Consider the following 13,649-nt stretch of genomic DNA (forward strand, 5'->3'; position numbering starts at 1 on the left):
AGTGGCCTTACTAGCGCCACTTTTATGCGAGTGGCGAGAAATTTAAATAGACATAATGTTTCATATGTAGAAACACGCCTACCAACTTTCGTTATGTTGCCATTTTATCCGTCATTGTGTATCTATGAAAATATTAGAGCGGAAAGTTGCTAATGGAAGTCATGACGACGTTACGTCAGTCATTTTTGGAATGGAGGATGTAAAGGCGGTCGCCAGTTAGAATAAAAGTTACCCCAGGAAGAGGTTTCCAGGACATTGGTGGGAACGATGCAAAAACAGATCTGGGTGTATTACGGTTGTGAACCGCTACAAAGTATTAAAAAAAATATCTCTGTTTCTTACTCTCCTGTGAAACTCTGTTGCAGATTTCGAAAGTTATTGTGGCGCCCACAAAAGAAAATGTACAGGATATCACAGCATTACACATGGAGTCCAACGTGAAGCAATGTTGCTTTTGTCGACTGATTAATTGCATGATATCACCATATGTTTTGCATGTTTATACCTAATTCTATGATGGAATGCCAGTGAAGCAAAGGTAAATCTCACAATGCAAAGACTACTTTAAAATACTGTTGCAACTGTGATAATTTGGAGTGGCACATATCCATGATGATGGCAAACTTTTGGTTATCCGAGTGCATATTGTGTAAAACTGGTTCACGATACGTAGTCTTAGCAATTTGAACAGGGCCACATACATTTAACATAACGATAAAGTTGGGACACGGAATCTTGCAAGAGACGGCCGACCACCGTTATATGATAGTGTGGTACTGTAGTGGAGCTGAATAGGTCTCTTAAAAAAAGTGATATGGTCAGTGAAAAATCACTTACTCAAAAAGCTCTCTTGAAGCGTCTCGTATTTATTTTCATCATCAGATATCCAAGAGCACAGAAAGTCACAGGATACGAGCGTTACTAAATGAACGTGTCACACAACTGACAAACCAGCAGCTTTAGCTGTCTGTCGGCTAATGTTACATGTACATCTATCACCGCTCGTATCCTGTAACCTTTTGCGCAGTTGGATACCTGATGATGGAAATAAATCCAAAACGCGTCGAGTGAGCTATTTGAGTAATAAAGTCATTTTCAGTGCGTGTACGACTTTTTTGAGTGAGATATTCAGCTCCATTAGAGCACTATACTATAATTTAGTATAACGTTTGTATCGATCCTTTGCAACCGAGCAGCTAGCGAACTGGTGTTTGTTTCTCTGCCACCACGAGGGGTAGTTTTTCCGTAGATACGCCACATTCTAAACACCGTTGAAGTGTGCTGTAATTAATGAAATCAAAGGTCTACTGGGAGAACAAGCTGGGATTTAGGTCTCTACGCGTCGATGGCAAGCTACTGTTGGAAATTACCTGCTCTAGTTGCTTTCGGTGACGTTTTTGAAAGAAAGCTTCTGAAGAATGAACATATACCTGCACCACTTTGCATATCGTTTTCCACGATGTCTACAAAAGAACCAAACTCATTTAAGAGGCTATGTTCAAGCTATTCCAGACAGACTGTGTCTCAAGTACCCAGAGCAAAGGCTAGCAGCGAGCACTGATGGCCAGATGGCCGTGCTGGTGAGCACACTGATTTACAGCTAAGCCACTGCAGGAACCGGTGTGCGCATAAACCAATGTTACTTCGCAAGTGCGCACTACAGTACGATACACTAATTATTACTAAAACATTTCCGCTTATCCGTTCCAGAATATCTTACGTAACGCTCACAACTTACATACATGTTTGGTATAATCGCTCAAGTACATCAGCCTTGCATGAAATAAGAGCATATTATAGTATCACTCTCTCAAGCCGTGAATAATCGTCTCTTCGCCTAGAACACTCCCGTGGACACGCGAAATTTTTGCAATCCAGTGCACCAGCCCGAAATGTAATGTAATTCTGTTGTCTCCAGAATGGTGACCCAGTGCTCTAAGTTTCTTCACCCCTATTGCACTGAGCACAATGGGATTACTGTCGCCGTGTTGATGTGATGAAAACCACTGTAACAGATGGTAAACAAGCTTTACTAATCAGCTTGGTTTCCAAGAAGATTCCTGTGCCTTGTGGAGCAAACGTGGCTCTCGATAATGGAGAAAATTATTGCATCCGTCCGGTTCACGCCGAAAAAAACATTTTACACCGCCAGGTATCGGTGTGGACAACTGTGAAAAGCTGGCCCGTATGCAGCGGCTCTGAACCAGTTTAGAAAGTTTTCCACCTTATTGCTGAATCAAAAGAATGAAACCAAGCATTCATTAACTTACCTCACCTTATAGGCTTTCAGCTTCACTTCTTTCTCAACGTCCAGAGGACAGATGTTCATCACCAAAATGTGGGTGATTGTGGGGAGGAGAAGTTTCGGTGAAACCGGCAACACTGAAGCAGCTTGCACAAAGTAATTTCCATACACGAAAATACCACAGTGATGGGAGAAACCTAATATTCGCCTGTAGTCTCTGGCAAGTGAAAAATCGTGTGTTTCCAATTAGGTTCAATTTAGATTTTATTTTCCTGTGTCGGTATCTAAGGACATTACATAGTTAATATTTTATGTACCCAGTGAAATGAGATGCCTGAGTACACCGCAAATATGATACTCTACGTAACATCCACTGCTGCTTCGTAATTGGACCAACATTTTCCTTCACACCATATTACAGTAATTGCTAAGTACCGTGTGGAAGATCATGGTTCAAGTGCATCAGTTTATTTGATATGGACATCAGAGTGAGAAACGCGTTCAGTAATCGCTAGAGTTTGACATAAGATATACGCAAGCGTACGCACCTGGGAGGGGAGAAATTCAGCTGTCTCGAGTAGCTACAAAAACTATCCCGATTGAAATGGATGCCTGCCTTTCTCTAACAAAATTTTAACGGTGGAAAAGCGTATATGCCAATGAGTAACATTCAATTTATTCGTACTTGCTATTTCCTATCTATACAGGAATGAACCCACAATGCTTTACTTGAAAAAAACACAAACTTCCACAATCTCTTGTTGTTCCTCAAGTGACGCCTGAACTCAACGTAACTGAGAAGACACATGGCCTATTCTGCCAGAATAAGCGTTAGAAGTCGATGTTGTGAAATATTAATAACAATAATAATAATGATTGCAAAGTGACCAATACTTTTATATTCAAGCTATACTTGTCCTAAAATTAAATCTTTTGTTTCCTAACAGCTTTTATAGTGCCTAACGGTCTGCTGTGCGTGAGAATTCGCTGAAAGCTAGAAAAAAATAACTAGTAGTTTTTTAGTTATTGTTTCTATTGTACATACACTAAGATGCATCAAGTGAGATCATAACGTATTACTTCTAGCAATTTTTCTTGGGGACTGTTACTAAACAACACTAATATTTCTGAAAGTGAAGTTCCTAAAATCGCGGTACTTACGTATGAGACACTTTCTGACTGTAAACAATGGCTTATACAGCACAATATTAATTGATTTTTTTGTTTCAGCTCCATATGTCAAACAATGCCGGATGGGTGACCCGAAGATCATAGACTGCTTCATCGAGGCCTTGCACCACACGAGGCCGTATTTGGCGAAAGGTAAATGGAGAACATCATACGTTTCAAATAAACGCCGTCAGGAGTCACAATGAGATCAATTTTTACATGAGAATCTAAAACAACCATAATAAGGCAACGCCTTCTCCAAACGTGGCATGTAAACACCCAATTTATGCCTCTTTAGAAACTAAAATATCTAACTTCCTTTGGTGCCGGCCGAGACTAGTACACTTCCAGTTTCTACTATTACATAAGTAATTAAGTAACAGTTACAAATTAATGTCGCAGATGTTTTGTCAGAAAGTGATCGACTTGTAATATGTAACTTTCTAATAGACTTACGTCTTTTGGTAGTATAAAACAGACAGCGCATGGAGGAATGCGTCTGGAAGTTGCATGTGGCTTCCAACACATTACGCTGAACAGTTTCATTCGATATAGTTGTGTAAGTGTGCCAATCATAAACTGATAAACAGAAAATATGTAGAAACTGGTTCAAAGTTTCCAGGTGTAAATGAAACTGTTGATTTTGCATTACGGTCTAAGTGACAGATGTTTGCAGTCAACAGATCTCTGAGTTTGAAATCGGAGGAATAGGGGTGTATCAAGGACAATTTTAACATTCTTTCTGACTGACGTGCACAAGGCTCCATGTGTGGAATTGTTAGGACTTACAATAAACTTTCTTGAGACTGAGAACCTTAAGTCCAGGAATCAGAATGGTTTTAGAAGGCACCGTTCGTGCGAAACTGAGCTTGCCCTTTTCTCACATGATATACTACGAACGGGCAGATTCCGTATTTCTAGACTTCATAAAAGCATTTGACATGGTGCCCCATTGCAGGCTATTAACGAAGGTATATGGAATTAGTTCACACATATGTGAGTAGCTCGAAGACTTCTTAAGTAATGAAATCCAGTATGTTGTCCTCGACGGCGAGTGTTCATTGGAGACAAGGATATCGTCGGAAGTGCGCCAGGGAAGTGTGATAGGACCGCTTTTGTTCTGTGTATACATAAATGATTTGGCGAGCGGTGGGCAGAAATCTGCGGCTGTTTGTTGATGATGCCGTAGTGCACGGTAGGGTACCGAAGTTGAGTAACTGTAAGAAGATACAAGACGACTTAACAAAATTTCCAGTTGGTCTGATGAATGGCAGCTGGGCCTAAATGTGGAAAAATGTAAGTTAATGCGAATGAATAAGAAGAACAATTGTGTAATATTTGGACACAGTATTAGTAGTGTCCTGCCGGTGCGACCTATTGTTGAGTACTACTCGATTGCTTGGGATCCGTACCACGTCGGATTGAAGGAATACATCGAAGCAGTTCAGAGGCGGGCTGCTGTATTTGTTACCGGTACGTTTGAACAACGCATAAGTGTAACGGAGATGCTTCGGGAAATGAAATGGGAAGGCGACGTTCTTTGCGAGAAACACAGTTGGGATACTTCAGAGAACCGGCATTTGAAGCTGACTGCCGAACGATTCTACTGCCGCCAACATATATTGCGCCTAAGGACCAAGACGATAAGATACAAGAAATTAGGGCTCATACGGAGGCATATAGACAGTCGTTTTCCGCTCTGTCTATTTCCGAGTGGAGCAGGAAAGGAAATGATTAGTAGTGGTACTAAGTCACGCACCGTACGGTGGCTTCCAGAGTATCTATGTAGATATAGATGTAGACATTTCAGTTCTACCGCAGACCGACATGTTTCTACAGAACCTTACCGCAAGGGATGACCCTTGGGTCATCATTTCCATTGCGAGAACGGCAGGTAGCACCACTATCACAGTGCATAATTAAATCACATTTGATTTGGAAAAAACGTCTAATAACGTGTGGCACCAGTGATTCAATGGATTGGAGAAAAAAGCTACTTTTCCGAAGCTGTTAAAAGGATAATGTGCCAGTTGTGGAACATAATGAACAATCAGTTTAACAAGTAATGGTTGCGAAATACTGGTGAGGATTATTTACAGAAAGTAATAGAAAGTGATCTCTCGGAAGATCAGTTTGTGTTACGGGGAAATGTGGAAACGCGTGAGGCCATACTGACCTTAAGACTTCTCTTAGAACATAGGCTGAAGAAAGGCAAATCAATGTTTACGACATTTTGAGATTTAGAAGTAGTTTTTGACAATGTTGTAATGCAATGTAGTCGAATTAAATAAGGTGATGGTGACTGAAGTTAGGTTTTTCTATTTTGGTAGCAAAATAACTGACTATGGTGGAAATAGAGAGGATAGAACGTAAACTAGCAATAGTGAGAAAATAATGGCTGAAGACGAGAAGCTTGTTAAACCTTATTTTAATTTGAGTTCTAGAAAGTATGTTTTGGTGGTATTCGCCTGCAGTTCGGCCTCGTATAGAGGTGAAACACTGGCGATAATTAGATCACTCAAGAAGAGAATAGAAACTTTTGAAATGTGGAACTGCAAAAGATTACTGAAACTTAGATGGGTACATTCAATTACGGAAAAATCCACCCACACGAATGAAGTAGACGCAGCCCTTAATGAAACTGCAACGGAAATTGCTAGATGTCTAAAACCAACACCTGTTTTGATAAATGGTACTGCATTGCAGACACTGCCTCCCCTGTGGTACGTTGCAAAGTAGCCACAATGCCAAAAGAAGAAAGTCGAAGAAAATGAGTTACACCTAGTGCATGGACATGGTCCTCCATGATCCATGTTGAAATGTAGTAAGACCATTTTACAGTCAACATCTGAACCAAATATTGAGTCAAGAAAGCCAACGAAAAACTGTGGGAAGTCATCTTCAAACAGGGGTAAAGCCATCATAATGCATATCAGCGAGATACAACTTGGACTGGAATGGAGATTAGTGAACAAATTACAAATGGGTGTTGGGAAATCTAAGGACAGTGTAATGAAATAGGCGATTTTTTTTAAAATAAGACCAGCGCTTTGTTATTATGGGGAAATACAGAAAACGAAACATTTGTATCAGTATTCATGTTTACCTGAGTCTTCAATCAAAGAGGAGTTGTTCTAGGGACAAGAATATGCTGCATCAGTTGCCCATTTCTGGGAAAATATTGATTTCAGGTAGTAAATACGAGAGGCTTTCAATAAGCCATGCAATACATTTCCTTCCTCGGCTAGTTCCGCCTTAAAAAAAAAAAAAAAAAAAAAAAAAAAAAAAAAAAAAAAAAAAAAAACACGGAATTTGTTGTGAGATATCGAGAAATATTCCCGCTTCAACAACTGTGTAATCATACAGTCTACAAAATGAAGTCTGCAACAAGGTGCCTTCCTAGCAGAGAGCTATTGACTTTCTTTTGACGGAAAACAAGAGCATCGCAGATATTCATAGGTGCTTACACAGTGTCAACGCAGACATGGCAGTATCAAAAGCACGATGAGTCGTCGGGCGATGCATCTCTTATCAACTCAAGAAGGTAGTGCACACCTGTCCGCACATGGCTGTGACTTCAGCAGTGCTGGTACGTGCGGACACTAATTCGAGGTGATCGACGTTCACAATCAAACACATCGGCTGCACAACTGGACATCTGTTGTTAATGTTGAACACTCGTCATCCAGTTGGGCTACTTAAAGGTGTTGTACGTTCTTACATCCATCTGGCCCAATGAAGAATGCACTCCGCGGCAAGCAGTACGTGGATGAGGGAGAGGATATTGATGCAGCATGGCGTTGGCTCCGACGTCTGTCTTTAGAGTGGTACCATGTCTGCTTATAAGACCTCCCACTAAGCTCTCGTAGGGCCGTCACACTGAACGGAGTGTATGTTGAAAAATAGGTTTTTGTAGCCTGAATAAACCCAGAAAAAAATGTATTGCATTACACCAATCGTATATGTATAAATTCACTCTATTTCCTTTACCTGACATTTGTCTTGATATATGAACTTAATTCACAGAACGTTTAGGACATTTTCATTACGCACGAATGTCGAAAGTCAGACTCCAGGCCATCCGTCTTCTAAGCCTACTGTGAAACGCCGAGTGATACCGACATTACTCGCAGTCGTCATTGCGTGAGTGAGCTTGCTGCAGGGTCTCCTCCTGCGAGATGTCGACACGTCACTCGCAGATGCAGGCGCTCAGGGGGCAACGACTCTCCCTGCAGCAGCGCATTGCTCTTACCTTACGTAACGCCGTTTTATGTAACTGCTGACCACCGCGGCTTGTAAGCATATAAAAACGCTTCAGCTCAGCGGCACAGTGAAAGCACGTGTTAGCTGTTTTGCAGACAACTGCAATACGAAATGCTGACCTTTTACAGCACAAGGTACTTACCACACTGAACACGGGAGTATGTGTCCATATTTGGCTTTGCTGTGAGAACGGGTACGACCTGTACTTATTAAATACCTGTAGCGGCAGGAAGTTCACGATTAGAACCGCGCAGAGAGATCAAGTTCCGGGCGCTTCCACTTCCTGTTCTCGTTGATCTTCGCCATCTAAGAGAACACTTCAGCTTTCCCTTCCGACTCTGATGTAATCGTTATTTCGTCGAGTCACTAACAAAAGATCGTAAGAAGTACAAATGCGGATACTGAAGGGCTATGGCTAAGAATGTTTTATGAGTACTTCAAAAATCGTGTTATATGAATCAAGTTCACGACAATCACTAAACTGTTTGAAAGGCTATTCATTAATGTCAGTTACTGATAAAAACTGTTCGCGATAGAGTGACTGGACGCAGTTTTTTACTCGAAGCGCAAATGTAGACTTATTTCGACTATTCCATAAAACTGTTTGCTCTGGTAGCTCATCTAGACAATATGCATGTTTCTCTTGTTTTTTTTAAGCAGTATATCATTTGATTCTTCTACACAACAGTTTCACAAATTTAAATTCACCTCAAAGGCTACTCCACAAATCATTTTCAGATTTTTATTTAATTAAATAAAACATCATACGAGGATCGCTCAGTTTTCTGAAAGCAGGTTGGTTTTAATCAGGTTTGCAACACACCATGGTAATCCTCACTCTTCTGTTTACAAAACCCTATTTTTCAACGTAATCTGTGTTCAATTCGACGTCCCTGCGACACCCTACTGGGTGGATCCGTATACCTGCATGCTACCACTCTACTCACTGAAGTTGGAGGCAGCATCTTGCTGCATGAGACTTCATCATCCATGTACTGCTTCTCGCAGAGTGCGTCTTTCATTGGGCTAAACAGATGGAAGGCGAAAGGTGCAAGGTCCGGACGGTACGGTGGATGAGGAAGAGGAGGCCGATGAAGTTTTGTGAGTTCTTCTCGGGGGCGCAGACTTGGATGAAGGCTTCGTTGGCATGCGGAAGGAGACGGTCATTTGCATTTTTGTGGAGACGAACACAATGAAATCGTTTATTCAGGTTCCTGTAGCAGAATACACTTCAGAGTTGATAGGAGCTCCCTAAGGAAACACATTAAAGAGAACAATCCGCTCAGAGTCCCAGAGGAGGGTCGCCGTAATTTCACCAACTGATGTTGCGGCTTTGAAATTTTCTTCGCAGGAGAGGTCGTGTGGCGCCGCTTCATGGACTATTGTTTTGTTTCCGTATCGAAGTAATGAATCCATGTGTCGATGTTCGACAAAAAATTGTAACAAAGAGACTCATAACGCACAACCAGGTTCGCCAGATAGTCCCTCGTAGTTCTTTATGGTTTTCGTTCATGCGGTGAGTAACCCAGCAGGAACACACCATTCGAGTATCACAACTGTTAGATGAGGGTGTCAGCATTACCAAGAGAGACGAACAGTTAGGCAGAGAGGTGTCTGACTGTGATACGTCGATCACCTCGAATAAGTTTTCACGTTCCAACATTGCAGAACTCATAGTTGTGAGCGGCCGGCCGACACGCGGAAAATCGGAGAGGTTTGAGCGATCATCTTGAGAAGATGAGAGACTTATCACCCAATGACTCATCCCGCTTTTGTTCACTGCCGTGTTTCCATTCTGCAAGCGTCTAGGTGTATTTGCGATGCTCTTATTTAACGCCAAAATAAACTCAACGACAACTCTCTGCTTACAGGCGCCATTTTGAATGCTACTTATAGCGCTATCACCTGTGGGAACGTCACGATACAACAGTTGCTGTAGTGGGAATATTCCACGACATTTTACAAGAACTTTCGCATTTTTTAACCGAAACTGCCCAAGAAAGAAAATGTGTTGCATTAATTATTGAATGGTCTTCGTAATCTGATGTAAACAATATCTCAACAATAAGGAATGTTCCAATAAGAGTAATATAAAATAACTAACGCAGTTAGAAATTCTGCACAGAGCTCTTTCTACAATGAAATGGACACCCTTACCTGTTTACAGGCGTTGACATAGGTCAACGGGGACAGATGTAAATGTGTGCCCCAACCGGGACTCGAACCCGGGATCTCCTGCTTACATGGCTGACGCTCTATCCATCTGAGGCACCGAGGACACAGAGAATAGCGCGACTGCACGGAGTTTTCTGTGGCACGCCTCTCGCGATACCCACATTTTCAACGTATTGTCCCGCACTACATTCGTAGTGCCCCCGAAAGAACAGATACCATCTTAGTATATATATAGTCAAGGCTCACCCGCCACTTGATCATCTTCTTCTTCTGTGCCAATGCACAAACAGCGCCCGAACTCTTACGGGAATCGGCAACGCGCCGTGAGCATAATGGGCTGGGGCACTACGAATGTAGTGCGGGACAATACGTTGAGAATGTGGGTTTCGCGGGAGGCGTGCCAGAGATAAATCCCCGCAGTCGCGCTATCCTCTGTGTCCTCGGTGGCTCAGATGGATAGAGCGCCAGCCATGTAAGCAGGAGATCCCGGGTTCGAGTTCTGGTTGGGGCTCACATTTTCATCTGTCCCCGATGACGTATGTCAACGTCTGTAAGCAGCGAAGGGTGTTCATTTCATTCTAACGAGCTCTATATATACTAAGATGGTACCTGTTCTTTCGGACACCCTTTGCTGCTTACAGGACATGTCCGAAAGAACAGATACCATCTTAGTATATATAGAGCTCTTTCTGTGGTGTGCCGAGATTGTTAACCAATATGAGCAATACGACAAGACAGTTCCAACAGCGACCAATATATTCCGCTAAAGCGCATAGCTTATATTAGAAAATAAATAAATAAGACCTGAAAATCGTTCTACCGGGTCGTAGAAAGATGAAAATGAAGAAAGAGTGGATGAGAGTGGATGCCCGTGCACGTAGCACGACGGTGAGCCTCACACTTTCTCACGCATGTTTTCGGGCAGTCTTTTTCCGTCCTACAGGAGACTGTCACGATGCATTGGGAGTGCAGGTTCTTGGCTCTTGCAGATTTACCGGCGTTCCAAATCGTTGACAATTTTACTATAGAATCATAGGGTCCTGTTAAGCAAGACGTATTCAGGGGGGTACCGAGTGTCCGGTGCGGCTTCGTCCCGCAGGTAAGGACATATCTATCTGCAACACTGTTTCCTATCTTCATTTTATTCTCTTCTCAAAATAAACATCGCTCAGGTGTAAGTAGAACTCGCTCTGTGAGGGTACCGCACAAACTTAATTATGTATACAGACTGTACATTTATCCTGTCGATCGAGAATCACGATGATTTTTACTTGTTATCAACACTGATACTGCAAAAAGATATCCGTCCCAAGCATTCCAAGAGTTTGGAGGGAGTTTTTTAAATTTCAAGTTTAAAGTTGGATAACAAAGTAGGAAAGAAATTGTTTTCTTGTGATATAATTTCAAATTATCCATTTTCAATTTTTTCCCCTTACTTTTACTGTTAAACTTATCTTCTTTCCAAATTTCATGCTTCTACGTCAACGGGACGTACCCTGTAGGTTTTAATGAGTGTGTTTGCGAGTACCAAAACATGTGAAATGAATGATCGTAACTTTGGATTGCATTGACTTAGATGCTCATATTTTTACCGCCAAGGATCTATAGACCTTAGTATGTCACATATATTTCAACTTAATGCGTCTACCCGTTCCAGATAAAACGGAGCATCCAGACACACTGACACATAGAGAAACAGACAGGCAGACAGATGGATAATGAAGTGATCCTGTAAAGGTTCCGTTTGTACCGTTTCAGCTATGGAACCCTAAAAATCAGGAGAAATCTCCACACTGCAACGCCACCGTGTGCTGCATGCGCAACGGTGCTCGCGGCTTCTGCTGAGTACGTGGTCAAATTTCGTTGCCCGGTGGGGGCAGGTGTAGCGGCTAAGTGGAGTGAATGGGAAACTATGGCCAGCACAAAATTATCGGATGGCGAGGTCTAGTTACCTAATTAGCCTCAATGATGGTTTACGGTCCAAGATAAAACTGTATTTTAATCGGCACCGAACTGAAAAGACGATATGTATCTAAGCATAGGAACTCTCGTGACCACCCTTTTGTTTTCCCCTAGCGTGTTCTTAAGATCTGTTTACGCAATTAATTTTTGGCATTTGATTTAAACTTAGATGCAGCCAGGAGCTTACTAGAGCAGATGGAACGGTTCGCCATGCGATATGCGTCTTCTGCCTTGATTTTCTAGACCGAACGATATAATGCAGCGATTAAGACGCTGTATTCGCATTTTGGTGGAGCGGGATTGCAGTTCGGCCACCCGTAGTTCTAAGGAAAGAGTGCAGTCAGTCGACACAACACTTACTAGTCTAACGATAGTATCGAGACATGTGTGGTGGTTCTGATTCGAAAGTTAAGGATTTAGATATATTTTAAGTAATCTCCTTTATAAAAAATAATTACGAAACATGACAACTGTAATCGTTGTCATTTACTTTAGAAGGTGCGAATATGGTACGAATACATGTAGGGGACAGTTTTATACCTTGGAACACTTTCAGACTATCCCCCTAATCAGCTCCGTAACACAACTTTAATATACACAGACGGAAAAAATCACAACAATAAGGAGTTGTCGTCAAACAAAACTTGGTAGGCATGTTTACACACCTGAAATACGACGACTTTTCGTATTTCGCGCCAATCGCATAATAGTGGAGCTGGTAGCGCCATTGCAAACCAGGTTTGCTTTAATTTACACTCTATAATGGTCGTGAATGTTTGTTACCTTTGAGATAGGATGTGGTGAGTCGTTGTTAGTCAATAATGCCTGTAAGGCGACAAAGCTGCCATTGTCATTACCTCAATGAATTTGAAATGAGTCATGCATTAGGGTTACGAAAAGCTAGATGTTCCTTTTGCGACACTTCATAAATCCTTGTCAGGAATGCAGGATTGCCGCCAGCGGTGGTCACGAGAGCGTACGCTCAGAAGAAGACCGGGTTTCGGACGGTTACGTGGCCCTACAGAGAGAGAACACCATGTTCGGCGTATGGCTCTGTAGCATGGTACTGCTTCTGCAGTAGCTATTTGAGCAGCAGCTGGCACCACAGTGACACTACGAACTGTTATAAATCGTTACTTTAAGGACTACTCCGAGTGAGACGCCCTGTAATGTGCTTTCCACTCTGACCCCCAAGCACCTCCACTTGCGACTGCAGTGGTGTCAAGCCAGAGTTCATTAGAAGTCTGTTGTGTTTTCTCATGAAAATTGGTTCTGCCTCAGTGCCGGTGACGCCTCGTGTTGCTTAGCAGGGGGCCAGCTGAGGGCCTGCAACCAACCTATCTGCGTGCTAGACCCGCTGGACCTTCACCTGGAGTTATGGTCTGGAGTCCGATTTCGAGCAGCAGCAGCAGCACTCTCACGGTTATCCCAAGTAACCTAATTCCAAATCTGTACGTTAAATATGGTTGTTCGATTCGTTGTGCTGTCATTCATGAACAGCATTGCAGGAATTGTTTTCCAACTGGATAATGTCCGCCCACAAACCGTTGTTCTAACCCAACATGCTCTACAAATATTGTATGTTGCCTTGGTGTGCTCGATCACCAGCTCTGTCTCCAATCGAGCACATATGGGACGTCATTGGACGACAAATGCAGCATCGTCCACAAACACCATTGACCGTGTTTGCGTTGTCCGACCAAGTGCAACAGGCATAGAACTCCATCCCACAAACTGACATCCGGCACGTGTACAGCATACGGCGTGCACATTTGGATGCTTGTATTCAACATTCTGCCAATTACACAGGTTATTAACGTGTCAACATTTCCCA

At 42.4% G+C, this 13,649-nt stretch overlaps 1 protein-coding gene across 1 annotated transcript in view; it reads left to right on the plus strand.

Moving 5' to 3' along the window:
- Positions 1 to 13,649, plus strand: part of LOC126337057 (circadian clock-controlled protein daywake) — a 100,781-nt gene that overhangs the window by 50,628 nt on the left and 36,504 nt on the right. Inside the window, exon 3 of the mRNA XM_050001385.1 lies at positions 3,476 to 3,568. Coding sequence (XP_049857342.1) covers positions 3,476 to 3,568 — 93 coding nt within the window. The remainder of the gene's footprint in view (positions 1 to 3,475; positions 3,569 to 13,649) is intronic.

The sequence above is a fragment of the Schistocerca gregaria genome, chromosome 2 (assembly GCF_023897955.1).
Source record: "Schistocerca gregaria isolate iqSchGreg1 chromosome 2, iqSchGreg1.2, whole genome shotgun sequence".
NCBI lineage: Eukaryota > Metazoa > Arthropoda > Insecta > Orthoptera > Acrididae > Schistocerca > Schistocerca gregaria.